Source organism: Oncorhynchus tshawytscha, unplaced genomic scaffold (genome assembly GCF_018296145.1).
Source record: "Oncorhynchus tshawytscha isolate Ot180627B unplaced genomic scaffold, Otsh_v2.0 Un_contig_3733_pilon_pilon, whole genome shotgun sequence".
NCBI classification, from domain to species: domain Eukaryota; kingdom Metazoa; phylum Chordata; class Actinopteri; order Salmoniformes; family Salmonidae; genus Oncorhynchus; species Oncorhynchus tshawytscha.
The window spans coordinates 59,416-73,196 of NW_024608660.1; the positions used below are offsets into that span (position 1 = coordinate 59,416).

A 13,781-nucleotide genomic window follows, 5' to 3' on the forward strand; every position below is an offset into this window, starting at 1 on the left:
CTCTACATATCTGATATTCTCCTCTTCACTACATATCTGTTATTCTCCTCTTCACTACATATCTGATATTCTCCTCTTCTCTACATATCTGATATTCTCCTCTTCACTACATATCTGATATTCTCCTCTTCACTACATATCTGATATTCTCCTCTTCTCTACATATCTGATATTCTCCTCTTCTCTACATATCTGATATTCTCCTCTTCTCTACATATCTGATATTCTCCTCTTCTCTACATATCTGATATTCTCCTCTTCACTACATATCTGATATTCTCCTCTTCACTACATATCTGATATTCTCCTCTTCACTACATATCTGATATTCTCCTCTTCACTACATATCTGATATTCTCCTCTTCACTACATATCTGATATTCTCCTCTTCTCTACATATCTGATATTCTCCTCTTCACTACATATCTGTTACTCATCTGATATTCTCCTCTTCACTACATATCTGATATTCTCCTCTTCTCTACATATCTGATATTCTCCTCTTCACTACATATCTGATATTCTCCTCTTCACTACATATCTGTTACTCATCTGATATTCTCCTCTTCACTACATATCTGTTACTCATCTGATATTCTCCTCTTCTCTACATATCTGATATTCTCCTCTTCTCTACATATCTGATATTCTCCTCTTCTCTACATATCTGATATTCTCCTCTTCTCTACATATCTGTTACTCAGCTGATATTCTCCTCTTCTCTACATATCTGATATTCTCCTCTTCACTACATATCTGTTACTCAGCTGATATTCTCCTCTTCACTACATATCTGATATTCTCCTCTTCACTACATATCTGATATTCTCCTCTTCACTACATATCTGATATTCTCCTCTTCACTACATATCTGATATTCTCCTCTTCTCTACATATCTGATATTCTCCTCTTCACTACATATCTGATATTCTCCTCTTCACTACATATCTGATATTCTCCTCTTCTCTACATATCTGATATTCTCCTCTTCTCTACATATCTGTTACTCATCTGATATTCTCCTCTTCACTACATATCTGATATTCTCCTCTTCACTACATATCTGATATTCTCCTCTTCACTACATATCTGATATTCTCCTCTTCACTACATATCTGATATTCTCCTCTTCTCTACATATCTGTTACTCAGCTGATATTCTCCTCTTCTCTACATATCTGATATTCTCCTCTTCACTACATATCTGATATTCTCCTCTTCACTACATATCTGATATTCTCCTCTTCACTACATATCTGATATTCTCCTCTTCTCTACATATCTGTTACTCAGCTGTTATTCTCCTCTTCACTACATATCTGATATTCTCCTCTTCTCTACATATCTGTTACTCAGCTGATATTCTCCTCTTCACTACATATCTGTTACTCATCTGATATTCTCCTCTTCACTACATATCTGTTACTCAGCTGATATTCTCCTCTTCTCTACATATCTGATATTCTCCTCTTCACTACATATCTGATATTCTCCTCTTCACTACATATCTGATATTCTACTCTTCACTACATATCTGATATTCTCCTCTTCACTACATATCTGATATTCTCCTCTTCACTACATATCTGATATTCTCCTCTTCTCTACATATCTGATATTCTCCTCTTCACTACATATCTGATATTCTACTCTTCACTACATATCTGATATTCTCCTCTTCACTACATATCTGATATTCTACTCTTCACTACATATCTGATATTCTACTCTTCACTACATATCTGATATTCTCCTCTTCACTACATATCTGATATTCTCCTCTTCACTACATATCTGATATTCTCCTCTTCACTACATATCTGATATTCTCCTCTTCTACATATCTGATATTCTACTCTTCACTACATATCTGATATTTCTCCTCTTCTCTACATATCTGATATTCTCCTCTTCTCTACATATCTGATATTCTCCTCTTCTCTACATATCTGATATTCTCCTCTTCTCTACATATCTGATATTCTCCTCTTCTCTACATATCTGATATTCTCCTCTTCTCTACATATCTGATATTCTCCTCTTCTCTACATATCTGATATTCTCCTCTTCTCTACATATCTGATATTCTCCTCTTCTCTACATATCTGATATTCTCCTCTTCTCTACATATCTGATATTCTCCTCTTCACTACATATCTGATATTCTCCTCTTCACTACATATCTGATATTCTCCTCTTCACTACATATCTGATATTCTCCTCTTCTCTACATATCTGATATTCTCCTCTTCACTACATATCTGATATTCTCCTCTTCTCTACATATCTGATATTCTCCTCTTCACTACATATCTGATATTCTCCTCTTCACTACATATCTGATATTCTCCTCTTCACTACATATCTGTTACTCATCTGATATTCTCCTCTTCTCTACATATCTGTTACTCATCTGATATTCTCCTCTTCTCTACATATCTGTTACTCATCTGATATTCTCCTCTTCACTACATATCTGTTACTCATCTGATATTCTCCTCTTCACTACATATCTGTTACTCATCTGATATTCTCCTCTTCTCTACATATCTGATATTCTCCTCTTCTCTACATATCTGTTACTCATCTGATATTCTCCTCTTCTCTACATATCTGTTACTCATCTGATATTCTCATCTTCTCTACATATCTGTTACTCATCTGATATTCTCCTCTTCACTACATATCTGATATTCTCCTCTTCTCTACATATCTGATATTCTCCTCTTCACTACATATCTGATATTCTCCTCTTCACTACATATCTGTTACTCATCTGATATTCTCCTCTTCTCTACATATCTGTTACTCATCTGATATTCTCCTCTTCACTACATATCTGATATTCTCCTCTTCTCTACATATCTGTTACTCATCTGATATTCTCCTCTTCTCTACATATCTGTTACTCATCTGATATTCTCCTCTTCACTACATATCTGTTACTCATCTGATATTCTCCTCTTTCTACATATGTTACTCATCTGATATTCTCCTCTTTCTACATATCTGTTATCATCTGATATTCTCCTCTTCTACATCATATCTGTTACTATCTGATATTCTCCTCTTCACTACATATCTGTTACTCATCTGATATTCTCCTCTTCTCTACATATCTGTTACTCAGCTGATATTCTCCTCTTCACTACATATCTGATATTCTCCTCTTCTCTACATATCTGTTACTCATCTGATATTCTCCTCTTCTCTACATATCTGTTACTCAGCTGATATTCTCCTCTTCTCTACATATCTGTTACTCATCTGATATTCTCCTCTTCTCTACATATCTGATATTCTCCTCTTCTCTACATATCTGATATTCTCCTCTTCACTACATATCTGATATTCTCCTCTTCTCTACATATCTGTTACTCATCTGATATTCTCCTCTTCTCTACATATCTGATATTCTCCTCTTCTCTACATATCTGATATTCTCCTCTTCACTACATATCTGATATTCTCCTCTTCTCTACATATCTGATATTCTCCTCTTCTCTACATATCTGATATTCTCCTCTTCTCTACATATCTGTTACTCATCTGATATTCTCCTCTTCACTACATATCTGATATTCTCCTCTTCTCTACATATCTGATATTCTCCTCTTCTCTACATATCTGATATTCTCCTCTTCACTACATATCTGTTACTTATCTGATATTCTCCTCTTCACTACATATCTGATATTCTCCTCTTTCTACATATCTGTTACTCAGCTGATATTCTCCTCTTCTCTACATATCTGATATTCTCCTCTTCTCTACATATCTGTTACTCATCTGATATTCTCCTCTTCTCTACATATCTGATATTCTCCTCTTCTACATATCTGATATTCTCTCTTCTCTACATATTCTCCTCTTCTCTACATATCTGATATTCTCCTCTTCTTCTACATATCTGATATTCTCCTCTTCACTACATATCTGATATTCTCCTCTTCACTATCTGTTATATCTGATATTCTCCTCTCTACATATCTACATATCTGATATTTCCTCTTCTCTACATATCTGATATTCTCCTCTTCTCTACATATCTGATATTCTCCTCTTCACTACATATCTGATATTCTCCTCTTCTCTACATATCTGTTACTCATCTGATATTCTCCTCTTCTCTACATATCTGATATTCTCCTCTTCTCTACATATCTGATATTCTCCTCTTCTCTACATATCTGATATTCTCCTCTTCTCTACATATCTGATATTCTCCTCTTCTCTACATATCTGTTACTCATCTGATATTCTCCTCTTCACTACATATCTGATATTCTCCTCTTCACTACATATCTGATATTCTCCTCTTCTCTACATATCTGATATTCTCCTCTTCTCTACATATCTGTTACTCATCTGATATTCTCCTCTTCTCTACATATCTGATATTCTCCTCTTCTCTACATATCTGATATTCTCCTCTTCTCTACATATCTGTTACTCATCTGATATTCTCCTCTTCTCTACATATCTGTTACTCAGCTGATATTCTCCTCTTCTCTACATATCTGTTACTCATCTGTTATTCTCCTCTTCACTACATATCTGATATTCTCCTCTTCTCTACATATCTGTTACTCATCTGATATTCTCCTCTTCTCTACATATCTGTTACTCATCTGATATTCTCCTCTTCACTACATATCTGATATTCTCCTCTTCACTACATATCTGTTACTCATCTGATATTCTCCTCTTCACTACATATCTGTTACTCATCTGATATTCTCCTCTCCATTGAAATTTCCCCAGGTCAATAACGATGTGCTTTATTGTACACACTATAACACTACCACTCTACACACTATAACACTACCACTCAACACACTATAACACTACCACTCTACACACTATAACACTACCACTCTACACACTATAACACTACCACTCTACACACTATAACACTACCACAGTACAAACTATAACACTACCACAGTACAAACTATAACACTACCACAGTACAAACTATAACACTACCACTCTACACACTATAACACTACCACTCTACACACTATAACACTACCACTCAACACACTATAACACTACCACTCTACACACTATAACACTACCACTCTACACACTATAACACTACCACTCTACACACTATAACACTACCACTCTACACACTATAACACTACCACTCTACACACTATAACACTACCACTCAACACACTATACCACTACCACAGTACAAACTATAACACTACCACAGTACAAACTATAACACTACCACTCTACACACTATAACACTACCACTCTACACACTATAACACTACCACTCTACACACTATAACACTACCACTCAACACACTATAACACTACCACAGTACAAACTATAACACTACCACAGTACAAACTATAACACTACCACTCTACACACTATAACACTACCACTCTACACACTATAACACTACCACAGTACACACTATAACACTACCACAGTACAAACTATAACACTACCACAGTACAAACTATAACACTACCACTCTACACACTATAACACTACCACTCTACACACTATAACACTACCACTCTACACACTATAACACTACCACTCTACACACTATAACACTACCACTCTACACACTATAACACTACCACAGTACACACTATAACACTACCACAGTACACACTATAACACTACCACTCTACACACTATAACACTACCACTCTACACACTATACCACTACCACAGTACAAACTATAACACTACCACTCTACACACTATAACACTACCACAGTACAAACTATAACACTACCACTCTACACACTATAACACTACCACAGTACACACTATAACACTACCACTCTACACACTATAACACTCTACACACTATAACACTACCACTCTACACACTATAACACTACCACTCTACACACTATAACACTACCACTCTACACACTATAACACTACCACAGTACACACTATAACACTACCACTCAACACACTATAACACTACCACAGTACACACTATAACACTACCACAGTACACACTATAACACTACCACAGTACACACTATAACACTACCACTCTACACACTATAACACTACCACTCTACACACTATAACACTACCACAGTACAAACTATAACACTACCACTCTACACACTATAACACTACCACAGTACACACTATAACACTACCACTCTACACACTATAACACTCTACACACTATAACACTACCACTCTACACACTATAACACTACCACTCTACACACTATAACACTACCACTCTACACACTATAACACTACTACACACTATAACACTACCACTCTACACACTATAACACTACCACTAACACTACACACTATAACACTACCACTCTACACACTATAACACTACCACTCTACACACTATAACACTACCACTCTACACACTATAACACTACCACAGTACACACTATAACACTACTACACACTATAACACTCTACACACTATAACACTACCACTCTACACACTATAACACTACCACTCTACACACTATAACACTACCACTTCTACACACTATAACACTCTACACACTATAACACTCTACACACTATAACACTACCACTCTACACACTATAACACTACCACTCTACACACTATAACACTCTACACACTATAACACTACCACTCTACACACTATACCACTACCACTCTACACACTATAACACTACCACTCTACACACTATAACACTACCACTCTACACACTATAACACTACCACTCTACACACTATAACACTACCACTCTACACACTATAACACTACTACCACTCTACACACTATAACACTACCACTCTACACACTATAACACTACCACTCTACACACTATAACACTACCACTCTACACACTATAACACTACCACTCTACACACTATAACACTACCACTCTACACACTATAACACTACCACTCTACACACTATAACACTACCACTCTACACACTATACCACTACCACTCTACACACTATAACACTACCACTCTACACACTATAACACTACCACTCTACACACTATACCACTACCACTCTACACACTATAACACTACCACTCTACACACTATACCACTACCACTATCACACTATGTCAACTACACACTATACCACTACCACTCTACACACTATAACACTACCACTCTACACACTATAACACTACCACTCTACACACTATAACACTACCACTCTACACACTATAACACTACCACACTACACACTATAACACTCTACACACTATACCACTACCACTCACACACTATAACACTACCACTCTACACACTATACCACTACCACTCTACACACTATAACACTACCTAGAAATACACACTATACCACTACCACAGTACACACTATAACACTCACACACTATAACACTCTACACACTATAACACTACCACTCTATCACACACTATAACACTACCACTCTACACACTATAACACTACCACTTACACACTATAACACTACCACAGTACACACTATAACACTACCACAGTACACACTATAACACTACCACAGTACACACTATAACACTACACACTCTACACACTATAACACTACCACTCTACACACTATAACACTCTACACACTATAACACTACCACTCTACACACTATAACACTCTCACACTATAACACTACCACTCTACACACTATAACACTACCACTCTACACACTATAACACTACCACTCTACACACTATAACACTACCACTCTACACACTATAACACTACCACTCTACACACTATACCACTACCACTCTACACACTATAACACTACCACTCTACACACTATACCAGACACAGTACACACTATAAACAGACTCATATAGTCAGTTCCCACATCTACTGGCCCAGTTTATCATCTCTCATTATTATCTTGTCAACGAGATAAAACTCATCTCAACTGTAAAAGCAAAACAAAACAAGAATAAATCGAATTTCATTAAAGGCACGCATGCACACACACACACACTCTCACACAAACACTAGAAATCTACCCACAATGCATAAGCAGAGCCACAAATCACCTCTGTGCATTTTAAAATTAGTTCCACTCTTCTCACCTCACGCTCTCCCAATAACCAGACACGCTCTCCCAATAACCAGACACGCTCTCCCAATATCCAGACACGCTCTCCCAATAACCAGACACGCTCTCCCAATAACCAGACACGCTCTCCCATAACCAGACACGCTCTCCCATAACCAGACACGCTCTCCCAATAACCAGACACGCTCTCCCAATAACCAGACACGCAATAACCAGACACGCTCCCAATAACCAGACACGCTCTCCCAATAACCAGACACGCTCTCCCAATAACCAGACACGCTGTCCCAATATCAGACACGCTCTCCCAATATCCAGACACGCTCCCGCTCTCCCAATATCAGACACGCTCTCCCGCTCTCCCAATATCCAGACACGCTCTCCCAATATCCAGACACGCTCTCCCAATATCCAGACACGCTCCCTCCAGACACGCTCTCCCAATAACCAGACACGCTCTCCCAATAACCAGACACGCTCTCCCAATATCCAGACACGCTCTCCCAATATCCAGACACGCTCTCCCGCTCTCCCAATATCCAGACACGCTCTCCCGCTCTCCCAATAACCAGACACGCTCTCCCAATATCCAGACATCTCTCCCTCTATTTATTTGTCTGTTCATTTGGGGCCACTGCCACCGACATTATTTTTCTCTCCATTTCAAATCATTCAGAAATCAGTTCATCTTCTGGTTGTGTTGGTTGTTTATTAATATTTGCTGTGTGTGTGTGTGTGTGTGTTGATAATCCTATTCTGCTTTGGGTCTATGGCTGCTAGTTATCTTGTGTTAATGTACTTTAGCCTGTTCACAAAACAGAGGAATGAAGAGAGGCGGAAGAAAGAGACAGTAGGGACACAGAGAGAAAGAGTTGAGAGAGAGATATATGGAGAGAAAGAGAGAGTGAAAGACAGAGGAGAGAGAGAGAGACCACAGAAAGGAGATTGACAGGACAGCCATTAAAGCATATCAGACAAACAAAGAGTTATCTTTGTTATCTCAGCGCTATCTTTGTGCCAAAACAAATGCTTGTTCGGGTGAAGAGCTCGTGAGAGGACTTCACCTGTTATAGGTCTGATGGGTGTGAGTAGTTGTTTCTGTACTTGTATTAACAGCAGGACTCTACCATGTATCTACGTCCTCCTATCACTGTCACCCTGAATGGGTCGGGGTTAGAGGAGGAAGACACCTAGCTAGAAGTATGTTGGTGTCTTGTCTGGACTGATCGCTCTCATTCTGTACCCACATCACCCACCTTCAGGCTAAAGTTACATCCACAGTTGGTTTCCTGTACCGCAACGAAACATCCTTCACCCCCTCTGCCAAGCACACCCTTATAAAAATGACCATCCTGACAATCCTGGACTATGGTGATTTAGTTATAGGCTTGCCCCAAAAACCTCCCTTGACAAACTAGAGATCATTTACCACACTGCCATCCGCTTTGTTACCAGGTCCCCCCTTCAACACTCATCACTGTGACCTTTACACCCTGGTCAACTGGCCGCGTTACAATCACGACACCAGACTCACTGGTCTCAAGTCCCTCGTAGGCAAGTCCCCCTCTACCTCGGCTCACTCCTCAACATCTCCACTACCAGTAGCAACCCCTGGTAGATGTATCACACTGGTTGTTCCCTAAAACCCACACTTCCTTTGGCTGTCGTTCATTCTAGTTTTCCGCCGCCAACGACTGGACTGAACTGCAGAAGACCCTCAGGCTGGATTTATTCACCCCACCACAGTCCTTCAGCAACATGAACTGAGCTGTAGAAGACCTGCAGACTTGATTTATTCACCCCACCACAGTCCTTCAGCAACATGAACTGAGCTGTAGAAGACCTGCAGACTTGATTTATTCACCCCACCACAGTCCTTCAGCAACATGAACTGAGCTGCAGAAGACCTGCAGGCTTGATTTATTCATCCCACCACAGTCCTTCAGCAACATGAACTGAGCTGCAGAAGACCTGCAGACTTGATTTATTCATCCCACCGCAGTCCTTCAGCAACATGAATTGAGCTGCAGAAGACCATCAGGCCTGATTTATTCACCCCACCACAGTCCTTCAGCAACATGAACTGAGCTGCAGAAGACCTGCAGACTTGATTTATTCACCCCACCACAGTCCTTCAGCAACATGAACTGAGCTGCAGAAGACCATCAGACCTGATTTATTCACCCCACCACAGTCCTTCAGCAACATGAACTGAGCTGCAGAAACCTGCAGACTTGATTTATTCATCCCACCACAGTCCTTCAGCAACATGAACTGAGCTGTAGAAGACCATCAGGCCTGATTTATTCATCCCACCACAGTCCTTCAGCAACATGAACTGAGCTGCAGAAGACCTGCAGACTTGATTTATTCATCCCACCACAGTCCTTCAGCAACATGAACTGAGCTGCAGAAGACCATCAGGCCTGATTTATTCACCCCACCACAGTCCTTCAGCAACATGAACTGAGCTGCAGAAGACCTGCAGACTTGATTTATTCACCCCACCACAGTCCTTCAGCAACATGAACTGAGCTGCAGAAGACCATCAGGCCTGATTTATTCATCCCACCACAGTCCTTCAGCAACATGAACTGAGCTGTAGAAGACCATCAGACCTGATTTATTCATCCCACCACAGTCCTTCAGCAACATGAACTGAGCTGCAGAAGACCATCAGGCCTGATTTATTCATCCCACCACAGTCCTTCAGCAACATGAACTGAGCTGCAGAAGACCATCAGGCCTGATTTATTCATCCCACCACAGTCCTTCAGCAACATGAACTGAGCTGCAGAAGACCATCAGGCCTGATTTATTCACCCCACCACAGTCCTTCAGCAACATGAACTGAGCTGCAGAAGACCTGCAGACTTGATTTATTCATCCCACCACAGTCCTTCAGCAACATGAACTGAGCTGCAGAAGACCATCAGACCTGATTTATTCATCCCACCACAGTCCTTCAGCAACATGAACTGAGCTGCAGAAGACCTGCAGACTTGATTTATTCACCCCACCACAGTCCTTCAGCAACATGAACTGAGCTGCAGAAGACCATCAGGCCTGATTTATTCACCCCACCACAGTCCTTCAGCAACATGAACTGAGCTGTAGAAGACCATCAGACCTGATTTATTCATCCCACCACAGTCCTTCAGCAACATGAACTGAGCTGCAGAAGACCATCAGGCCTGATTTATTCATCCCACCACAGTCCTTCAGCAACATGAACTGAGCTGCAGAAGACCTGCAGACTTGATTTATTCACCCCACCACAGTCCTTCAGCAACATGAACTGAGCTGCAGAAGACCATCAGGCCTGATTTATTCACCCCACCACAGTCCTTCAGCAACATGAACTGAGCTGTAGAAGACCTGCAGGCTTGATTTATTCATCCCACCACAGTCCTTCAGCAACATGAACTGAGCTGCAGAAGACCATCAGGCCTGATTTATTCATCCCACCACAGTCCTTCAGCAACATGAACTGAGCTGCAGAAGACCATCAGGCCTGATTTATTCATCCCACCACAGTCCTTCAGCAACATGAACTGAGCTGCAGAAGACCTGCAGACTTGATTTATTCATCCCACCACAGTCCTTCAGCAACATGAACTGAGCTGCAGAAGACCTGCAGGCCTGATTTATTCATCCCACCACAGTCCTTCAGCAACATGAACTGAGCTGCAGAAGACCATCAGACCTGATTTATTCACCCCACCACAGTCCTTCAGCAACATGAACTGAGCTGCAGAAGACCTGCAGACTTGATTTATTCATCCCACCACAGTCCTTCAGCAACATGAACTGAGCTGCAGAAGACCTGCAGACTTGATTTATTCACCCCACCACAGTCCTTCAGCAACATGAACTGAGCTGCAGAAGACCTCAGACCTGATTTATTCATCCCACCACAGTCCTTCAGCAACATGAACTGAGCTGCAGAAGACCTCAGACTTGATTTATTCACCCCACCACAGTCCTTCAGCAACATGAACTGAGCTGCAGAAGACCATCAGACTTGATTTATTCATCCCACCACAGTCCTTCAGCAACATGAACTGAGCTGCAGAAGACCATCAGGCCTGATTTATTCACCCCACCACAGTCCTTCAGCAACATGAACTGAGCTGTAGAAGACCATCAGGCCTGATTTATTCATCCCACCACAGTCCTTCAGCAACATGAACTGAGCTGCTATCTGATCAGTGTAGCTGCTGATCATTCAGTCTGCTGTGTTGCCTTGAACTTTTCTGCTCTAAACCCACTGAGAATATTTCTTCTTGTTGTATATTTGATGAATTTGGACCTTTCCTCTATTGTGTGTTATGTGATTTTAGTGGGATTGTGTGTTGTCCTGTTTACTGTTGTAATGTGATGCCTCTTGGCCAGGTCAGTATTATAAGCTAAAATGGCTTCTCAATTGACTTGTAATGGTTAAATAAAGATAAACAGTCATACTAATAATAATCTCTCTACCTTTCTTCTCTGCCTTCTTCTATTTCCCTTTCTCTCTCCTCTCCCCTACACCGCCATCTCTCCCTCTTTTTCCCCACACTTTCTCCACCTCTCCCTTTTCCCACACCTCTCTCTCCATCTCTCCTTTTTCACACCTTTCTCTCCACCTCTCCCTTTCCCTCTCTCTCCCTTTTCCCACACCTCTCTCCACCTCTCCCTTTCCTCTCTCCTCTCCCCTACACCACCATCTTTCCACCCTCTCTTCCACCCTCCCTTTCCCTCTTTCCCACACCTCTCCATCTCTCCCTCTTTCCCACACCTCTTTCTCCACCTCTCCTTTTCCTATTACACCTCTTTTCCACCTCTCCCTTTCCCACAATCTCTCTCCACCTCCTTTCCTACACCTCTCTCCACACACTCTCTTCACCTCTCCTTTCTCTCCTCTCCCCTTTTCCCACACCTCTCTCTCCTCCTTTCTCTCCTCTCTCTACACTAATCTATCTTTCCTTCTCTTTCTCCCTTCCTCCTTTCCCTTCCTCCTTCTCTACTTCCGCCTCCTCCACTTTTCTCTCCATCCTCCTTGTCATCTCGCTCTCTCGTTCTCTTTTCTCAGAGATGTGTTCAAGGTGGATGGCAACATCGCCCTGAACTACCGTGACCCCGAGGGTGACCTGGTGCGTCTCCTGACGACGGGGACGTGGCGCTGATGGTGGCCGATGGGCGGGCGCAAAGGTCAAAGGTCAAGAGGCCTGTCAATCAGTTTCCGTGGGAACTGCATGTTACCGCGGCCTCTGACCTGTCTGTGTATAATACTGAGATATAAAGACAGGGAGATGGAGGTTTTCACATGTTTCTGTACTCGCTGAAGAGAGGCCATTTTGTGTTTGCTTTCAGTGTATGCACGCTTGCAGGTGCACCTGTCTGTCCGTGCCCCTTGTGCATGTGAGTCTCGCCAGCTTGCATCCCTAATCCACTGCAAACCTGCATGTAGTAGTCCGGGACTGAGACCCAGTGACAGGGTGACAGACTTTAATTAAGGGGACAGACGCTGGATTGTAACACATTACAGAAGTTAGTCTGATTGAGCAATGTGAATGCAACCTAAAAGGCACACTAGGCCCTACATAGTGCACTACTTTTCACCAGACTCCTATGAGCCCGGTCAAAATTAGTGCACTATATAGGGAACAGGGTGCCATTAGGGGATGACACCTTAGTCACATTCATTAGTATGTCTGTGTTTGGTGGCTTTAAACGAGCACATGTAACTGAACGAAGT

The 13,781-nt window shown here is 41.2% G+C and overlaps 1 protein-coding gene across 1 annotated transcript in view; it reads left to right on the forward strand.

Moving 5' to 3' along the window:
- The window catches only part of LOC121843704 (neutrophil cytosol factor 4-like), a 55,113-nt gene extending 41,704 nt beyond the window's left edge, over positions 1-13,409 (forward strand). Inside the window, 2 exon segments of the mRNA XM_042313486.1 lie at positions 13,116-13,183; positions 13,186-13,409. Coding sequence (XP_042169420.1) covers positions 13,116-13,183; positions 13,186-13,325 — 208 coding nt within the window. The 3' untranslated portion in view covers positions 13,326-13,409.
- Positions 13,410-13,781: the final 372 nt, after the last annotated feature.